The sequence below is a fragment of the Bos grunniens genome, chromosome 3 (assembly GCF_055505025.1).
Source record: "Bos grunniens cultivar Pamir isolate PY7600 chromosome 3, Bosgru_T2T1.0, whole genome shotgun sequence".
Classification (NCBI taxonomy): Eukaryota; Metazoa; Chordata; class Mammalia; order Artiodactyla; family Bovidae; genus Bos; species Bos grunniens.
This window is the reverse complement of record NC_141167.1, coordinates 73,046,808-73,063,599: the sequence shown is the minus strand read 5'-3', so window position 1 is coordinate 73,063,599 and position 16,792 is coordinate 73,046,808. Positions and strand designations below refer to the sequence as shown.

General features: G+C 36.6%; 1 protein-coding gene across 16 annotated transcripts in view; it reads right to left on the bottom strand.

The window, feature by feature from the left end:
• Positions 1 to 2,329: 2,329 nt before the first annotated feature.
• The window catches only part of TLCD4 (TLC domain containing 4), a 117,917-nt gene continuing 103,454 nt past the window's right edge, over positions 2,330 to 16,792 (bottom strand). For 13 of the 16 annotated variants that reach the window (XM_086391355.1, XM_086391349.1, XM_086391348.1 and 10 more), the window contains one exon: positions 2,330 to 8,336. In XM_086391355.1, coding sequence (XP_086247481.1) covers positions 8,018 to 8,336 — 319 coding nt within the window. In that variant the 3' untranslated portion in view covers positions 2,330 to 8,017. The remainder of the gene's footprint in view (positions 8,337 to 16,792) is intronic. The other 3 variants (XM_086391360.1, XM_086391359.1, XM_086391361.1) reach the window with 1 other exon arrangement.

Sequence of the window (16,792 nt, the reverse complement as noted above, 5' to 3'; positions counted from 1 at the left end):
CTTTCCCCTCCTTGCTATTCTTTGAGAAAGAGGAATAAATAACTGCTATTTACATTTTCATTAGTCACCTATTTTCCTTTCTGATGATATTTTATTGTGGGAAACAATGAAAATGGATTCTGTATTTGGATACCATGATCAAGATACTTATATCTTCCAAAGGTTAACATTAGGAAGAGCATTAAAAAATCAAGTTGGCTTCAAATATAGAGGGAAAGAATATCATTAAAACTTTATCTCTTTCCCCTAAATATGTTGAAGCACTCAGCAAATATTATACTCGGCCTTTTTGGCTAGGTTCATCAATTGCAAGTGATACCATCTCCTCTGCAAGTGAGGAAGATGGAATCATAAACAAGGGGCTTCACTCAAGGCATGCAATCACAATTAAAATGGAAATTTAAGCTGCCTCCCAAAACATACACTTCAACCAATATACTAGAACTGTAGTCTGCTAGTCTGCTCTACCCAGGGCTAAACTCTAACCCTGATTCTAATTACCATTACTACAGAATGATGAAATCTGAATTTGAAATTTGAAAAGGGGCCTTCAATTCACCCAGTTTAACTCCTCACTTTACAGATAAAAAAACAAACACCAGCAAGGTGAATGCACTTGGCTGAGATGGTTCCGTTTGGTGGCCCTTATACATGCACAGAGTAAGTGATAATGGCAGGTTTGCAATTTTTGCCCCTGTGAGTAACTGATCATCTGACAGATGTTCCTGGATGCTCCCCCCAAATTAGAGTCGTCTCCAGCCTGTGCACCCCCTTCTGCCTGAGGAGCCCATGGCTGCTTTGGCACAGTGCTCCTAGGTACTCCTCATCCCAGCCAAACAGCCCCTTCCTCTTTACATCTATCTCCAGCCAAATTTTACAGCCACATCTCGTCTTATCATTTTACCACATATTCAGTTATACCACTCCCAAAATTACCTTTCCAGAATTTTCAAAGAAGGGGACTTGTGGGGAGAAAGGAAAAGTCATAGGAATGATGGGCTGCATTTCTACTGAGGATAAAAGTTCGAGGACAGATGAAAATTCGAAAAGAATGACACAGACAAGGAAGGAGAAAGGATTTCAGAGAATAAAAAGAATAAAGAAAATGCTATGTATGTGTCCATTGTACAGGGTGACACAAATATTATCAAGAAAAATAAATATAGTGAAGTTCCTATATGTGGTATAAGAATTTTTACATCTTTTCTGTATTTAGAGGTAATGTACACATTGTTCATTTTAGATGCCTCTCTCTGTGTATATGTAGGGATATTGTGTGTGTGTGTGTGTGTGTGTGTGTGTGCATGCACACGTTTATGTGTACATACATGAGAACATATCTTAGCAGTGTTTCACCCACTGCCAACAATCAGATGCCTCACTGTGGAGCCTGGAATGAGGGGGTGGCCTTTGTGGGGCAGTGGCCCTAGTGGGTTGCCTGAGCCTGCAAGAGACCCCAAGTCCTGACCTGTCATTACCAAAAGCCATCATCATTCCTATTACTCCACATTTTCCGTGCTCATCCATCACATCTGCTGTGGACCAACTGTCAGATGATCAGTTACTCAGAGGGGCAAAATTTGCAAACCTGCCATCATCACTTACTCTGTGCATGTATAAGGGCCACTGAAAGGAAGGGAAAGTAGTAAAGAGGCTTTGATGAAGACCAGAAAATAGGAGAATAAAGGGTGACTCATCTCTGAGATGGCCTGATGAATGGGAGAACAAGTCCATTTATATTCGTTTAGAGGACATCTGAATCCTTGGAATTTTACCTGTGGCCTGCCTCCACTGACAGCTGTGCCTACTATTTTAATTTTGAAATTCAGCTGTTCCTTTGCCAGTCTTGACACAACATTTTAGGCATGTTCTGAAGCATGACTCATCCCACTCTGCAAAGGCCAAGCCACCTCAGTATTCTATTCAATTAGTGCTCCGCTTCCTGATCTATTGGATATTCTTGGAGTAAGATGCAAGATTAAGACCATGGGCAATTTGAGAAGGTAGGAATTTCAGCCAAGACATTTGGCAAAAAAAAAAAAAAAAACACTAAAGACCACATGAGAGGCCGCAGGGACAAAGAAAAGGAGATGAAAAAAATAACTGTCAAAGTTTTACTTAATCTAAAAAAGCCTATTGATTAGATAGCACCATCTTTTCCATTAGCAAGCAGGACTGAAATGTTTGCTGCATCTTCTGATGTGCTGGGACTGTGGGGAGAGATGGGGAGGAACAAGCTCCATAAGCATCTTAGAGATGATGGCATGTGAAAAAAGTCATTTTATCATCCATTAATTATTGTTCAAGTGTACACCTTGCAGATTCAAACTTTTCCACTAAATAACTGTGATTTTATTTTATTTTTTTCACAAAATACAAAGCTTTGCACCACATTATATTAGTGTTCTACCACAAGAAAATCCCAATGTTTTTTATTGGGGGAGAGGAGTGATTTATATATAAATATTGATAAGGATACTGATTTTATACATTCTTAAAATAATAAAATTACCATGACAAAGAAATGCCAACCCTGTATAACATGCAGATTATTGCTTATAACTTGCATATATTTACTTTAAACTGGCACACATACTAAGTATACAAACATTCCAAATTTTTAAGGGAAATACACAAAGATGTCCAGAAACCCCTCTAAAGCACAACCAGAAACAAAAAAGAACACTAAATTGCTATTTTAATTGCTGATAAATCTGAGTAACATTGATTTGTAAATTACCAAGTCTTACACATTCTGTAAATAAAAGTTCTTCAGCTTTATGGAAATACATTAGAAGGTGTGTTCTCAAAATGTTAATAAATGTATTTTGAAAGACTTCTAAAATCTTTGACAATTATATATTAATGTGATATATTCTCAGAGAAAAATTGTATATCACAATAGATGTCACATCTACTGAAGTTTTCAAGTAACTTCTTCAAATTAAATCTATGTCAAAAAGTTATTATTACAAAATCAAATAATTACCAAAATAGTCTCATAACTCATCCCAGGTACACGTTAGTAAGATAGTATTATCTGTGCAAAAAGTACTTGAGTAAAAAGTAGACATAATCATACTAGAAGCAAACCAAGCAAGAAACAGAAAAATACATAGCACATTTTATTTAGTTATATTTTTAGTGCTTCATTAACCAACAAGTAGCAAATACCTTAATGCATAATTACAGCAAGAATTACATAAAGATATAAAAGAAAAAACATGCAGATGACAATTAACGAGTTTTCAGCCAGAGGTATTTTTATCTTTAAGATTTTACAACTGTCTACTCCTTGGAGGGAATCAGTGTAAACACTTTCTATGCAAACTAACCAATCTTTAGTTTCACTGCCAAAATATCTTCCAAGAAAGGTATGACCTTACAAAGCAGTAGTTTGAGGTCTGGGCTAAAAAGAGACAGGGCTCAAATCCTTGGGTGTTGTACTTTGGAAAACACCCTGAGTAATTCACTCGCAATACGCTCACTTTTGAAGGAAACAGGACTGTGACTACATTTGCTTGATTAAACAGCAAGACTCAATAATGCTGCAACATATCAGCACACCCTCCTCATAACATCCTCATAACACAGAACTACCTCAGTTCCTCCCTCACCTGTCAGAGGGTCTAAAGAAGAACATTTAGATAATTTACGGGCCTGCAGTGAATCCCTAGCTGAAACATGTTATAAAGCTCTTATTGCTAAACCAGTTTAAGGAAAAGACACCTAAAGATGTTTCTCAATAAAACTATAACATTATAAGCTTTGCTTGGTGTTATAAATAAGTATTATTAAATGTTAAATGGCTTCCTATAGCCTCTTAATAAATTATGGCTTGTCTATTCATTACTGAAGCTTACAGCAATGTTTTTTTTTCCCCCAATGAAAGAAGATACTAATGAACGTCTAAATTTGCCACAAGGGGCTGGGAAGCTTACACATTTGCACACATGCTAATGTGCTTCAGTCATGTCTGACTCTTTGTGACCCTATGCACTGTAGCCCTCCAGGCTTCTCTGTCCATGGGATTCTCCAGGCAAGAATACTGGAGTGGGTTGCCATGCCCTCCTCCAGGGGATCTTTCCCACCAAGCGAAGGAACCCATGTCTCCTACATCTCATGCCTTGGCAGACAGGTTCTTCACTTCTGGCGCCACCTGGGGAGGCCTCAAAAGTTGGCATAGAAAGATGACATAAAGGAGGGAGGTGCTGATGAGAGGGAAGGGCTCAAAATATTCAGAGAGAAAACTTTTGGATTGAGGGAGGAACATCATGGCTTTTAAGGGCAAAGCAGTCATACTATCTCCTCCAACCTTAGGTCTTGCTGGCTTTTCCTTGTCCTCACTAATATCACACATTTTACGTCAGAATTTGCTTTCAGTACCCTTAGTGTGTCTGTCATTAACCAGCTGTGGTTAAGGCTAGGAAGGTGTGTGTGCGCCCGGGGCCTCTCATCACAGGAGGGTCTCCGGGCTATACTGGTTTGCACCTTTTGAGATATACTCTGCCACATTATGATAACATTATACCAGTTTGCTTCTTACAGAATCCAAAACACATAAATACATAATTTTCTATGAAGTATAATTGATGATGTCAACAATGACATGGACTTTCAAATTTCATTTAACAGATTAAACCACTTAAAGCCAATTGAAATGTATATTTACGTATTTGGAGTGAAGAGAAACCTAGAAATTGAAATTTATTCAAACACTTATTTTAGTAGTGTCTTTTGGAACATGTTTATTTTCCTTAAAACTGAAGTAGAACAAACATGAATATTACAACATACCTTCCCCCCTATATATCTCCATGAGAAGAATATTTCTAAACACATGATTACAATGTTGGTGTACCCAACAATACAGGGAAGAACCACTCTTTAAATGCCTAGTGCACCTCAGAGAAAATATATAATTTAAAAACTGATACTTTCAGCAAAATTTTTATTTAAGTCAAATAGGTCATTAAAATTTAGAAAAGAATTTGATTCAAACACCTATAAATTAGGCAGTTTTTAAAACTAGACCTTTACAACAGTACTGGGTCATCCACAGTATATAAGCCACCCTTAGGAATGATAAAAACATCATTATTTCTCTGAACAAAGACTACTCCATAAAATAACAAAACTAACAGTTGGAATAAATATTGAATTTCAACTTACTATGATATATCAAGACACAATTTAAGCAGGAATTCATTTCTCTGCACTCAGATTCATACTGATATTTAAATAAATGCAAATGATATTCATTAAAAAGGTTTTAGACACAATAATGCAGACTCTATAAACTCAAGCTCATAGTTTTTAAATTCTCCCCAATAAAATATCTAATGCAGAGTTTATGATCTTGCATGATACTTAGTTGATTTTTACTCATTTTCAAATTTTTGAATGAACTTTTTATTTTCTAGAGTACTACATGTTCAGAGAACATTTATATAGTTACAGGTTGTCACTAACTTTTTTCTACAAAAATAGAGTTGCTTAAAAATTTATACCAATTTGTTTTCATTTTCTATAAATATTTTAACAGTTGTTTAATATCAGAATGTTTAATATCAATAGAATCATTTAAATTAATCCATGTAGTCAAAATATTTAATATGTAAAATGTCTAGCAAAAGTTTGTCATTTAATAAATGAAAAATTCATTATTTAATAAATGAAATGTTTTGTCTTTAACTACTTGTATCTTAGGCAGGTGGATAAAATCACAGAACAGCAAAGTATAGCTCCTGTAAAGATCTGACTTAAAGTAACATGGCAGCTTATAGTGTCTTTTTCATTTCATATCTATTGTATGAGGAAGTACATAGAATCTATTTTGGATATTTAATCTGAATGTTAAATTATCTGTCATGCAGCCAGCATAAAATAAGAATTGCTGACTAAGGGAATAACAAACTTTAGTTCAACACATTGATATTTTAATTATACTTACTTAGTCGGGGGCTATACTACTGAAAGGTGCTGTTGGTGAAAGTAAAAATAAAGTTTTAAGCATGAAATAACAACTATAAAAACTGAAATTGCTATATGGAAACTCACTCATATCATATAGCATTATATTTTCTTCATATTGATGATGGGTTTAAAATCTGTGTTCAGAAACCACAGAAATATCTGAATAGTCAAAATTATTTATTTCACATTTTGTTTCTTTCTAAAGGAATGAATTTCCAAAATAGCTTTCCAATATAAGTGTTTTCCTTTTTGAAAGCCATTTTTCTTGCAAAAGAGCAAGAAAGGAACAAGATAAAACCACATGCTTTCATACTCCCTCTAAACAACCAATACATGTCTAAGTGCCTATGTGTAAAAGGGACTAAATTTAATAACAAATTATCAATGTAATATTAGTAAATCTGAAAACAAATACTTACATTTTATATTACTTTTAGCCTTTCAAAAATAAGTGCACTGGTATAAGCCAATCGATTTCAATTTATCATTTAGTTACTGACTGAGATTTCAATTACCTTCTTTAAATGTTCTATAACTTATCAGGCCCTATCTGCATTGGACAGCTGAGTCAAATCAAATCACATTAAATCAAAAGTCCTGAAATATCCAGCTAGCCTTCCTTCATCACCATAACATGGACAATGAGAATGAGTAGCACATTCTCATTCAAACTGAGAAACTGAATGGATTAGATCTTTTGGTTTGGGTTCAATTAAATTCAAGTATTTTCCATTGATTAATTTTTTTCCTTAGGTAAGAATGATCATTAAAGTCAAGTACTTGAGAAAAAGAAAGACAATAATAAAGACAATAATAGCTAACTATGTTATTTTATATTTGGGTTGTAAGGACCAAAACAAAAGCAAACATATACCGACATACACAAACAGAAAAAAAAAGTCACCATTCATTTATCCTCACATAAAATAATAATAGTGATAATCAGAATACTTAGATTAAATTATCTATCTTTTGCCTGTCTTTTAAGAAAAACAGAAAATCAAAGCACTCAAAATGCTAGCAAGCATGGGTGTAAATTGTGAGTAAAATATGAATACTGACTTATTTATTTAGTTTTTGCAGTTTTGGTCTCATCAAGAAGAGGCTTACTTTAGGAGCCTGATAAATATATATTGCACAAGACTATGGTGCTAAAAGATGTTGGGTTCAGAACCCATGGGAGGTTTTGAAAATAGAAATAATATAGTTTTCAAAGAAAAAAATGCAAGGGTAGCAGAGACAGCAGTGTTAAAGCCTTTTTCTTAATGACTCCTCGTATTAGTCTAACTAGTCATCTAGAACATGCGTGTTTAGTAGGAAGAATTCATCTCTTAAGGAGCTCTATTAGATTGGTCTTAAGCTTTCCTATTTAAGAAAAAAGCAATAATTTGATAAAATGTTAAAAACAGATACAATAATGTCAGAAAAATCCAAAATTGTAGGAAATATTTCCCATGAAAACTAATTAGAGGTTCCCAAAGTAAGCAAAATATTTCATTATTAGTAGATGATAGCAAATTGAAATGAAAAAGACATCACATCTAATAGTCTAAGAAAAAGAACATTTCAATAATTTGGAAATCAAACTCTACTTCGGGAATTGACAGCCATAGTAAGAAATAAGCACAGTGCATCAGAATGTGGAGAGCTGTTTACAGACTTAAAGGCAGTTCCCATTCTCTCAGCAAAATCAGTGACATAAAACCAAGTGCACCAAATTAGCATAGTCATCTTTTCACAGAGAAAAGTACCAATGCCAGTGAACAGATTTCCAAAAAGATTCACAATCAATATTTATACATTTTTATTTTAATCTTTAAGATTTTATCCATGCTTATAATGCAGAAGAAAATTAGAAAATAAATCTTGAGGAAAAAAAAAACTGTTTTAGTTTCTCTTTTCTAATGGTTAAGATAAAAAAACACTGAAAGTATGAATACCAAGTATAATTAATAAAGAAGCACAAGAACATGCCAAGAATTTATCCTATCAGAAGAGACACTGTGGGTAGTAATGAAGTATGCTTATCGATAGCCCGCTTTTAGTCAAGTTTTCCATTCTGAAGACTCTTTTTGGCTTTCTCTTGTCTTAAGAGAGAGATGACTTTGATGCACCCCTTTGAAATTTTGATCATCCACATGACATTCATCACATCCAAAACCACACAAGTAGAAATCCAGGAAAACTGAATTAAAAATCCAAGCCTCATGTAGGCTTCCGTCCCAAACACAGAGTACATGTAGCCGTAGTAAGGAGGTATCGAGGCAATCCTCACTACGAAGAACACCACCGTCATAAGGATTCCATTGATGACGTTAGCCTTGGAAAACTTAGGATACTTCAGAGCCTCAAAGAACCATCTGGGAAAAAAATTAAAAGAAACATCTCATTTATTCTGCATCTTTGAGGATTAATGGTTTCTAGTTTACAGTTTTTAAAATTCGGAACACCCCCCAACCCCTGCCCAAGGTTCATTGGGTTGGCCAAAAAGTTTGTTCAGGTTTTTCCTAAGCTGGTATAGAAAAACCCAAATAAACTTTTTGGCCAACCCAATCTATGGCAAGTCAAAGGGCCTAGAATTGTCAACATAATACTGAAAAAGAACAAAGTTGACAGATTCACTTTCAAGAACTACAATAAAGCTATAATAAAGACAGCATGACATTGATAAACGAACAAACAGAACAGTGGAATAGAACAGAGTCCACCAATAAACCCACACAAATATACTGAACTTGCTTTTGACAAAGGTGTAAAAGTAATTTCATGGAGAAAAAGCAGTCTTTTTAACAAACAGTGATGGAACAATTGATAGCTACGTGCAGAAAAATAAACCTTGGCAGAGACCTCACAACTTACACAAAAATTAACCTGAAATGGACCACAGACTTAAAAGTAAAATGCAAAATTATAAAACTTCTAGAAAAAAAAAAAACAGGAAAAAATCTGCATGACCTTGGGTTTGATGATAGTATTTTAGATGTAATACCAAAAGCACAATCCATAGAAAAAAATATCAATAAGGTGGACTTTGCTAAAATTAGAAATGGGCTCTGTGAAAGGCACTATTAAAAGAAAATGAAGAGACATCCAAACACTGGGCGATTGTTTACTAATACATATATGATAAAATACGTATCTAAAATATATATAGAACTCCTAAAGCTCAGAAATAAGGAAACAACTCAATTAAAATATGGGCAAAAGATCTTAAATACATCATCAGAGAAGATAAACAAAAGAAAAAAAGTATATAAAAAAGATGTTAAACATCATTTGTCCTTAGAAAAATGTAAATTAAAACAAAGACATACTACTACACATATATTAGAATGACTAAAATCCAAAAATCTGACAATATGCATTGTCAGCAAGGACGTGGAACAATAGGAATACTCATTCATTGTTGGTGAGAATGCAAAATGGAAGCCACTTTGTAAGACAGCATTGCAGTTAAAATGTTAATCATATTCACAGTGCACAATCTAACTATCACACTTCTAGGTATTTTTTTCAATTGATTTCAAAATATATAGCCACACAAAAACCAGCATGCAAGTGTTTACACCAATTATATTCATAATTGCCAAAAACTGGAAGTAACCAAATGTTATAGGTTGGTTCACAATATTATTCACAACATAGTATGTGAACAAATAAGCAAACTGTGGTACATACATACAATAAAATACTATTTAGCGATACAAAGGAACAAACTATCAATTTATGTAACACAACAGGTGAATCTTAAATGCATATTGCTAAATCAAAAAAGCCAGTATGAAAATTGTATGATTCCATTTATATGACATTCTGGAAAAAGCAAAACTATAAAGACAAAACAGAATAGTGACTGCCAGAGGTTGAGAGAGAGAAGGAGAGTGTAGAATGGGTGAGGCGTGGGCAGTATTTTAGAGTGGTGAAACAATTCTGTATGATACTGTAGTGGTGGATACATGACAATATGCATCTGTCAAAACTCACAGAACAGCATGAAGAATGTATGCAAGTTTTTAAAAAAATTAATAAATAAAATCTCCCAGGGGACCCCAGTCTGAAAATAGACTGTAAGACTAAAAACCCTATACATATAGGCACTGTACTCTAGTTAGTAAAACTATTATCTCAAGGGGGAACAGGTTAACAATTTTGAAACCATTATGCATGTATATTGGGATTTAACAAATAAATTTGTCTATGGTGCAGTAGGGACCAGATTTCTCATTGTTGGAGTGGAAATTACAGAAAATTGAGTGTAAAAGGCTAGACTGATCCATATGATCCTGGATTAGAGTTGGAAACTTCAGTATAAACTCATACTTAGTTTAATACAGATATAGATGGATATATAGAGAGAAATAATTATAGACATGTGTGTATATACAGGTTAATATATTTCCAAGTTGTCAGCTGGGAGGACATAGGAATAATGATTCCCCAGGAGCAGTGAGCACACCCAGGGCCCACATTTTGGTTTCTAATAGCAGTCTCCAATAAAAGGAAAAAAGACTCCTTAAGAAAAGGTGGATTCTAGGGGACACAGTATACAATAAAAATCCAGAATACTGTTTTTAGTATCAGAAACTAAATAAGTGCTCAAAGAACAAAATGATGAAGTTATTTTGTTCAAAGGGACTAAGAAACCAACTGAAAGAGCTCCCAATGGCAAAAGTTATAACAATTTGAACCAAATAAATATAGGTAGTATTGGTTTTAAACTCAAAGTAAAAAGTTGATATCCACGAAGTCATGGTAACATAAATGAATGAATGAGTGAATGAATAGAGAAGAAAAGATAAATACTCTGTACAGAATGATTGCAAACAAAATATGTAGATGCATCCTCAAAGAGTTCATGAAGCATAACTCTCCACTGTTCAAGAGGGGACTATGTGTAATGACTTTGTTCCAGGGAGTTCAGTGTAGAAGGCAAGTAGCGTAGAAATAGTAACTTTAAAAACTGAGAAATCTTACAAACTCTACCTCAGCCAGGTGAACAAGGTAAACACCAACAGTGATAAACCACGTTTATGCACGTAGTCCTGACATAATGGGATGAGAATGGCACACTACTTCTGTGGTCTTCCTCCAAAAACCCCATTGTTGTTGCTTAGTTGCAAAGTCATGGCCAACTCTTGTGACACCGTGGACTATACAGCCTGCCAGGCTCCTCTGTCCATGGGATTTCCCAGGCAAGAATACTGGAGTGGGTTGCCATTTCCTTCTCTGGGGGATCTTCCTGACCTAGGGATGGAACCTGTGTCTCCTGCATTGGCAGAAGAGTTCTTTACCACTGAGCCACCAGGGAAGCCTCCAGAAAACCCCATAACCTGAATCTAATCACGCAAGAGAAACATCAGACAAATCCAAATTGAGAAATATTCTACAAAATACCTGACCAGGACTTCTCAAAACTGACAAGGTCATCAAAAACAATGAACATCTGAGAAATTGTCACAACCAGGAGTCTAAAGAGAAGTGACAACTAAATGTAATGTAGTATCTCAGAGAGAATCCTGGAACAGAAAAATGGCATTCGGTAAAAACTAAGGAAATCTGAACTACTATAGCCATTAGTTAATAATAATGTACCAATATTTATTCACTAATTATGACAAATGTACCATACGAATGTAAATATTAACACTAGGAGAATCTGAGTGTGGGGTATATAGGAATCCTTTGAACCCTCCTTGAAACTTTTCTGAAAGTCTAAAATTATTCTCAAGTAAAAAGCATATTTTTCAAAAATTAAATATTTGCTCTATTCTACTTTTTCCTCCTTAAAGAAACTATATTGCCTAATGTTGCTTCATTATATTGTAGAGGTTGAATTATAAAATGGAGTGAAATATATCCATGGATCTTAATATTCAATTTGACTGAATTAGTCATGACTAAACTAGAAACTGGAGAAGGCAATGGCACCCCACTCCAGTACTCTTGCCTGGAAAATCCCATGGATGGAGGAGCCTGGTAGGCTGCAGTCCATGGAGTTTCGAAGAGTCAGACACGACTGAGCAACTTCACTTTCACTTTTCACTTTCATGCATTGGAGAAGGAAATGGCAACCCACTCCAGTGTTCTTGCCTGGAGAATCCCAGGGACGGGGGAGCCTGGCGGGCTGCCGTCTATGGGGTCGCACAGAGTCGGACACGACTGAAGCAACCTAGCAGCAAACTAGAAACTGCTCAATCTCAGAAACCAAAAATCAAACTGTTAAAAAAAGACCTTAAAATATTTTACTAAGAAATTAAAATATGAAACAGAAATAATTTGTAGGATAAGAGAGATATTACAATTTATAACTATGTTGGGTGAAAAAAGAAGGAAGTCAAGGCAGCAATTTAGGTGCTGCTGCTGCTAAGTCACTTCAGTCATGTCCGACTCTGTGCGACCCCATAGACGGCAGCCCACCAGGCTCCCCCGTCCCTGGGATTCTCCAGGCAAGAACACTGGAGTGGGTTGCCATTTCCTTCTCCAATGCATGAAAGTGAAAAGTGAAAAGGAAGTCGCTCAGTCATGTCCGACTCTTAGCAACCCCATGGACTACAGCCTACCAGGCTCCTCCATCCATGGGATTTTCCAGGCAAGAGTACTGGAGTGGGGTGCCATGCTCAAATTAATAAAATAGTATCACAAATAGGAAAAATGTCACTGTAGCAGTAAAATCAAGATTTTTTGCTCTATCCCAATCTCCTATCTTCCAGCCTTCTCTACTCCAAAGATTTTCCCCATCTGATCCTCAGTCATTCATTTTTGTGACTATATAGCCTCAATTTTAATGAAAAATGCTATACCTTAAATAATCCACCCCCGTATTTTAAAAAAAAAATTTTTTTTTTAATTTATTTATTTGACTGTACCAGGTCTTAGTTGCAACAGGTGGGACTTTTGATCTTCGTTGAGGCATGCAGGCTCTTAGCTGCAGCATGCAGGATCTCGTTTTCTGACCAGGGATTGAACCCGGGCCCTGTGCATTGGGAATGCAGAGTCTTAACCACTGGATCACCAGGGAAGTCCTAACCCATTCCCTTCTAAGTGTATTCATAATACCTGATATTTCATTTTATCCAATTCCATCTAAATCTCTTCATTGACTTCCACTCCTAAACTTGTCACTATCAGCCTCTGATTCACTTCTTTTCCTACCTACCTCAGTTACCCTCAGGACATACATTGGCATCCTCAGCGCTCTTGCCACTTCATCTATCATACTTACCTGCCTATCATCAACTTCTCATCAAATCAGCTTTCCTTAAGCAGAAAAGAGAGGGAAGGCAGGTACTACACTCTGCAGTCAGAAAGGCTGGGCTCAAATCTCCTTCTTCCACTTGGCTGCTGTGTTACCTCTGTTACTGACCTCTCTGTCTCAGTTTGATCTACAAAGATCATGGTGGATAATGATAGCACTCTGCCCCCTTATACAATGAAGTTGTTATAATATATAGTAAGAACTCCCTTGAACTAAAGAGCTCAATCAATAGCTATTATTACTCACCAATATTGACATTAGATAAATAGCACAAATATAGAGAGATCTGAACTGCCCAGTGTATCCTCAGATTTGCTTCATGTTCCTTTTACTTAACTTGACATTCTCCATAGAATTGCCTCCAAACCTCTGTCTCACCAATGAAGTCACTTTCCTTCCTCACTTAACTCTACCTCTCAATCCCAGAGGAACTGGCCTCCTCTGCTCTTAAGATATTAGTCCATCAACCATGGATTCCTCAAACTCTGACCTCAAGACCTCAAATCTTTTCAGGCACATCTTCCTCTACATTCAGAAGTGGTTTCTCTTGCTGTCTCCAAGGCCAACTGCTCTGCACCTACACTCTGCAACCTTAGGCCATCAATTATCCCCTTCCTCTTGCTCCATCCAGCTCTCCATCTACAGGTTGATTCCTTCTTTCTTACCAACATGCCCAATTCTTCCTAATCCAAAAATCTCTCCTCCTCTGCTTGATTTCCCTATTAAACTTTTAAAAAGAGACATCAACAGTGTATTCACAGACATTCTTGCTATAACTTCACAACCCAGTACATATGATTGCTGCTGCTGCTGCTGCTAAGTCGCTTCAGTCGTGTCTGACTCTGTGCGACCCCATAGACGGCAGCTCACCAGGCTCCCCCGTCCCTGGGATTCTCCAGGCAATAACACTGGAGTGGGTTGCCATTTCCTTCTCCAATGCGTGAAAGTGAAATTGCTCAGTGGCGTCCGACTCTTAGTGACCCCATGGACTGCATCTACCAGGCTCCTCCATCCATGGGATTTTCCAGGCAAGAGTACTGGAGTGGGGTGCCATTGCCTTCTCCACATATGATTGCGTTCCCCTACAAAAGAATGCAGGGGTCACCAGTGGCAGCTCCATAACAAGACAGTGGATTCATCTCAGCCTTCATCCCAGGTGACCTTTCTGTAGCATATGACACTGTCGATCATCACATTTCCTTTCTCCTCTCCTGGTTTCCATACTATTTCCTCTTCATTCCAGAGCTACAGTTTTTCAGTTTCTATTTCCTCTGCCTTTCCCTTAAATTTTTGTGTTTCCCAAGTACACTTCTTCCATATGCTGTACCAAGGCCATTGAATCTATTCCCAGGGGCCTAAAAGGGTTCAGAACAAGTTTCCCAAAATGTGCCACCACTATGGCATGCTGAATATTTTGTGTGTGCGTGTGTGTTAAGTTGCTTCAGTCGTGTCTGACTCTCTATCACCCTATGGCCTGTAGCCCACCAGGCTTCTGTGTCCATGGAATTCTCCAGGCAAAAATAGAGCTGAAAGAAATTAAGACCCAGCAGATTCAAGAAAAACTCCTACCTCTCCCTTAACTACCTGAGAGATTTCAGACAGGTGACCCAGCCACACAGAGAGCTATTACCAAGAGATAACTTTTCATCTGAATGACCTATCTGTATGGCAGGACAAACATCTAATTACCAACTATCTGCTCTCTTATCATCCTGTGAATATCCTCCTCCACAGATGCCTACACCATGCCTTAGTTCAAGACGGCTTTATAAGCCTCTATTGCCAGTTTGAACTTGGATCTCATTGTCCTGTGGCACTCCCATATATATGTACTTAAATCTGCTTTTTCTCCTGTTAATCTGCCTTATGTCAATTTGATTATTAGATCCACTAAAGAACCAAAACTAGTAGAGGAAAACATTTTCCTCCTCAAAGGCTCAAACACCCTGACACAAATCTCTGGCTTCAAGTTCTCTCTTATATTCTACTTGTAGTTCCATATTTCTCAGTTATTGCTGAGCATCCTTACCTGACAAATCACACATTCTCAAATATGCCTCAAACCCAGCACACCTAAAACCAATACCCTACTCTTTGCTTAATCTCCCTTTCCTCCATGACCACTACCACAGAAATCTCCCAATATTAATCAATGGGATCATCATCAACTTAGCCAAGTCAGAAACCTGGAGTCACCCTAGACTGTTCCTAGTCTTGAACCAAGCCCTATTCATCTTATCTCCTAAGATTCTTCCTAATCCTCTTCCAACTTATTCCATTACACCTGTTGCCATTATAATTTTTGTCATTGGTGTCTCTTACCTAGATGAATGCAATAACCCAACTGGTCTCCTGTAACCCTATATTTCTAGCCTTTTCTCTTTGATCTCATAACTCCTAGATTGTATTTAGCCTAGACTGTTTCCTATTCTCCAGCACTTTACACATTTTCCAAATTTTTGGTTGTCTGGAAAGGTGATTATCTACAAATCTGGACTTTAAGAACATGTGCTTTGGCTTTACTGTACAATCATCGCATTTACCTTCAGCCAGTTTCTCCATGTGACTGGTGCCTGATCTTTAAGCCAGTCTCTTTCACAGGAAAGAACTCATGTATTAATTTTTAGGATAAAATAATATTTATATAATTGTTTTTCTCTTCCTCACGTCAGAAGAACCCCTTATGTTTTTGGAATGTACCTCTTTTTACCTAAGTAGAACACTCCTTCATTCCAACATATATAGGCTAACAGTTTTTGAATATATGTATTGATGTTGAGAGGGAGAGGAACAGGAGGAAGCAGAAGATACGCTTGGGGGAAGGAAGGAGAGTGGGAACACACTGTCTTTCCCCACCAGCCACAGCTATTACTCAGATGGGTATAGGAGAAAAGATGATAGACTGTATGTGCTTGTAACCCTCCCCAACTCCATACAGAAAAATCTATCTTTGACCATTTAGCACTTCCTCCTCCCTCTGTTCTTCTAAATGCACATGGACTTTTCAAGTTTCCTAGGAATGAATTATGCACTGTGTGGTACTAAGCACACTCAGTGTAAAAACAAGGTATTAGTGGGTATAATTCACATTTGGAAAGATGAGCCAGAACTACTTTCAGATAGACAAAGAAAGGAAAAAAGAGGATGGGAACCAAGAATCTATCCACCAACAAGGTACTGGTTTGGTGAATTTTAGGAGTTGAGAGTCACAAGTGTGAGCTCTGGGAAACCTACAGGGTCCCAGAGATATTTTAAGTTCAGGAGGAATGAAGAGAACAAAAATATCACAAACCAAAGGAAAAAACTATGGAAAATGTCATTATAATCTCCTTGCTGCTCCACTATACCATTTCTAGCTCATATTCCAACCCCATTTCTCAGTCCTTAATTTCTTCAAGACTCAAAGATTTTAAATAAAGGTGGAGCATAGCTTTTTACTATAAAATTAAAGAATAAGTTATATTATCTCTAATATTATGATTTCTCAAAAAGAGTTTCAAACAAAAACATTAAAGTTCCTTTAAGTGTCAAAGATAAGTTCCTCCTGCTTTAAAATCTCAA